Here is a 4,440-nt window from a genome sequence, read left to right as displayed (position 1 = left end):
GTAATGTAGGAATGGAAGTGGTTTATAGCCACGATGTATACTAACAAAGTAATGTAGGAATGGAAGTGGTTTATAGCCACGATGTATACTAACAAAGTAATGTATTAATGGAAGTGGTTTATAGCCACGATGTATACTAACAAGGTAATGTAGGAATGGAAGTGGTTTATAGCCACGATGTGTACTAACAAGGTAATGTAGGAATGGAAGCGGGTTATAGCCACCATGTGTACTAACAAGGTAATGTAGGAATGGAAGCGGTTTATAAACCACGATGTATACTAACAAAGGTAATGTAGGAATAGAAGTGGTTTATAGCCACCATGTGTACTAACAAGTAATGTAGGAATGGTGGTGGTTTATAACCACGATGTGTACTAACAAGGTAATGTAGGAATGGAAGCGGTTTATAACCACGATGTATACTAACAAGGTAATATAGGAATGGAAGTGGTTTATAACCACGATGTATACTAACAAGGTAATGTAGGAATGGAAGTGGTTTATAACCACAATGTATACTAACAAGGTAATGTAGGAATGGAAGTGGTTTATAACCACAATGTATACTAACAAGGTAATGTAAGAATGGAAGTGGTTTATAGCCACGACGTGTACTAACAAGGTAATGTAGGAATGGAAGTGGTTTATAGCCACAATGTGTACTAACAAGGTGATGTAGGAATGGAAGTGGTTTATAACCACGATGTGTACTAACAAGGTGATGTAGGAATGGAAGTGGTTTATAGCCACAATGTGTACTAACAAGGTAATGTAGGAATGGAAGTGGTTTATAGCCATGATGTGTACTAGCTGTAACATAACTGAATGCCAAATTGGATTGAAAGTGGCTTATAACAATATTAGCCACTAATGAGTGGAAAACTTAAAACATAGGACTATGAGGCAAGTATTTTCTTATTTCATTTCAGCAATTGATGAGTTCTTTTTTGACATTTATATGTAATAATTCAGAAACTGTTGATAGTCATTGTGTTATAAATCTAGTGAGCATTAATGTGAAATTGAATATTTTAAATTCAGTTTTCTATATACTTGTGACATTATTTTCACTTAAGATTTACACAAGTCACAAGAAACATTAATGCTGAAATACAATTGTATTTTTGTGTGTATATTCAAAGCTAATTGAAGTTTAACTGAATGTTCTTGGGAGTTATGCAAACAAACATGCATTGATTGCACAAAAATTAAAGCATTCTTTATGGTTAATGAGTAAAGAATTGATGCAATAATATCAAGGCAAATACACCCACACCAAAAAAGTATCTGATACATTCATGTCCTCCAGTGGGTGAGTGGTATGTTTATAGATTTAGAACCCTAAAGTCTGGAGTTTGATTCACCTTGGTGGAAACAGTGAGAATAACCTATTTATTGTGTGTCTTTGTAATAAAACAAACAAACTTATATTCATCAACATTATGTTCAAGAGATCTTTTATATTGGAGCAAATCTGAGAAAATGATGATTTTAGTTAAAGTCCTGATTTTTTCTTTCTTTTTTTGTGAGACCTTGTTTTAAAGGGTTGTAAATTTATTAGAACTAATTCATTGTTTTAGGATGAAATTGAAAGACAAAGACTTCAAGGACTTGAAAAACAGAAACAGGAATTTGAGAAACTTAAGGTATGAGTAATGAAAGGTATATTTTTTTTTTCTTAGAGCATGACAGATTTGGAATCGAAAAAATAAAAATTAAATTAATTTTTGTTAAGTTCTTTATTCTGATCCTTGACATCTAAAATTTTCAAATTGATTTGGTAGGAATAGAGGCTGTCATAATCATAACAGTGTTATTTTATTATTAGATGGGGAAGTGAGCATTAATTAATTTTTAATGTAAGTTAACTTGTTTGTTTTCTTTTACTTTTAGGTCTTTTTTCAGTTCATAATGTTGCATTCTTTGTCTCCCTTTTGCATGTTACTTAATTTTATACATCATTTTTTTAACACCATTCATATGGATATTTGTAATAGTGCACTGGATTAAGTGATATTTGGGTACTTATGACACCATTTTTATTAAAAAAGGAAATACTTTGTGTGGCCATGAACTTGGAAAAGTCAGTGAAAATTTTAAAATTATCTCAAAACCTGGAAAAGCAAGTAAAAATTTACAGCTTACCTAAACCAGTTATTGATATATTTGAATATGATATTGTACATGCATTGTGTATTATTAATTTTTTCTGAATAATGTATTAATTAATTTTTTGTGAATTTTGCTATTCGAAATTTGCATTTTGATATTTTTTAAACCTTTAAGGCAATTATCAACCAGCACAACAACAATCTTCAGCAGAAAGCCATAATGAACAGTATTTTTACAAAAGAGAAACCTGAGGCTCAAAAAAAAATGGAATGCATTGTGAACGTGCCCAAAATTGATTCTGTAACTTGTATAACGTCACCAGAAGATCTGAAATCTGGAATGGTAACCAACGAGAATTCACCAGCAGAGTTGAATTCTACCTATGTTAAAGGAAAAGATGAACCAGCTCAGGAAAGTATCCCGAAATCTGAACTAAACAAAACATACATCACAGAGGAAAATGAAAAGGAAGTGAATTGGTGAGTAATACGAAACCAGAACTGAGTTTATCAAGTTTTTATGGTTAATTGATCAAAATTTGTTTTTCCCAAACTTATTTAATTTTAGCTGATAAAACCATATCTTAATTTAATGATAATTACAAATGCTTGAGAGAGAACTTTTCTAGCTTTAAGGATACAAAAATTTACATGTGTGTATTAAAAAAAAAAAATTACAATATTATTGAAACTAAGATGTGAGTATATGGTAGTCTCTGATCATCTGGTTAACAGTTTTTATGGTTTTGTTATGATATGACGTTTGCTTTCTGTCCAAAAATGGCACATTCACTGAAGTGAACTTTCATTTATAATATAGTTGTTCTTTGCATGTTATTATGTGTACATCTATAAAGTTTGTGCAATCAGTATGTATTATCAATGTTTATCATGACTGAAGAAGTTTGTGTTTTTTTTTTAATTCAATATTAAAGTATTTATAACAGATTTTTACTGATAAGATTGAGAACTAAACAAAATTATTCAATTTTTTAAAAGAAGAAAAAGTTTCATGAAATTTTGTCTTTAACAAACTGAAGTTGTTAGGATTATTTTCCATCCCCAAAGTTTGACAGTATTATCTACTGTAATTTATCTAATTTTCTTTTTTGATGACTAGGCTGGACTGTGGTGTATATGATAACTCTCTCAATAAATTTATTTCATTACTTCAAAACATGCATGAAAATATTCTTACTTTTGGAAATTGTCTGTTGTAGTTGAATTTTCGTTTTAATTAAATGTCATTTCTTCATAAAGAAAATTAATAAATTTCTAGTTATGAAATGACACCTCAGCGACCAGCTCAGTCTCAAAAGCTAAAAAATCCAGATAACTATGACATTGGGGATTTAAAGTCAGATGATGAAACTGATGATGAGGCAGACCCAAAGAAACAAATACCTCAGTGGGCACAAGGTATGAACATTTATTTTTACCTGAGCTTTTTTTGCTTAAATTTTTAATGTAGTTTTTTATTACTTTGAGAAAATAAGATCTCAAATTCTGTACATGTAAACTAAATGTCTAATTTTTGATAATACAAGCATTCTGTTAATATTAATTTCTCTAAAAGGAGTAGTTAATCTTTTGTCAGTGTGTGTGTGATATCTACCCAGTCACACTGTGAAACTTATCATGTTTCAGAAATGTATATCTTGTTTGATAGTCAAAATTCATATTTTAAACTTGCCACAAATATATTTAAATAATATATAAAGTATAAAAACTTATTATTTGAGTATTTTATTTAGTTATGTAAGGTAACAGTAATAGTATTCGGCATCTTTACAAGTAATTTTTTCATGAATGTTGAACACTGTTTTTAGAAATAGCTTCTCAAAATCTCTCTTTTTGCCAATACTTAATTTTGTCATATTTTTCTTATTTGAAAGTTATAGAAATAGTAATTTTGTTTTTTACAGTTTGTACAAAGTCTCATGCAAGTTACCTTAGTTGTTTTGGTTTATGATCCTAAAAAGAAACAGTTGCATTGGATTAATGCATCTGGAGAAGAAAGAATTAAACTATGATACAACTTATTATTATTTATAGCATTAATTTTAGTATAGTACATCTTGAATCTGAGATAGGCTTATTTTTGTAGAAGGATACTTTATACACAAACTGGTGCTTAAAACACTATGAATCCAACATGTGTAGATCAATTCAGACCTGCTGATTTGTGTGTGTGTAAAAATATTTTTTTTTCAAAGTGGCACAGAGCTTTCAAGAAGTGGCCAGATTTAGTCTGTTGAATACTCTACTGTAACCTTCCAACCAATTACAATGGGACAGTGTTTACATATTAAGATATGAGATTCTC

At 29.8% G+C, this 4,440-nt stretch overlaps 1 protein-coding gene across 1 annotated transcript in view; it reads left to right on the top strand.

Moving 5' to 3' along the window:
• The window catches only part of LOC106465574 (inner centromere protein-like), a 62,160-nt gene that overhangs the window by 54,128 nt on the left and 3,592 nt on the right, over positions 1–4,440 (top strand). The window contains exons 12-14 of the mRNA XM_022393496.1: positions 1,584–1,649; positions 2,290–2,594; positions 3,394–3,533. Of these exons, the coding sequence (XP_022249204.1) occupies positions 1,584–1,649; positions 2,290–2,594; positions 3,394–3,533 (511 nt within the window). The remainder of the gene's footprint in view (positions 1–1,583; positions 1,650–2,289; positions 2,595–3,393; positions 3,534–4,440) is intronic.

Source organism: Limulus polyphemus, unplaced genomic scaffold (assembly GCF_000517525.1).
Source record: "Limulus polyphemus unplaced genomic scaffold, Limulus_polyphemus-2.1.2 Scaffold1987, whole genome shotgun sequence".
NCBI lineage: Eukaryota > Metazoa > Arthropoda > Merostomata > Xiphosura > Limulidae > Limulus > Limulus polyphemus.
The sequence above is the reverse complement of the archived record's forward strand: the minus strand, read 5'-3'. Positions and strand labels throughout refer to the sequence as shown.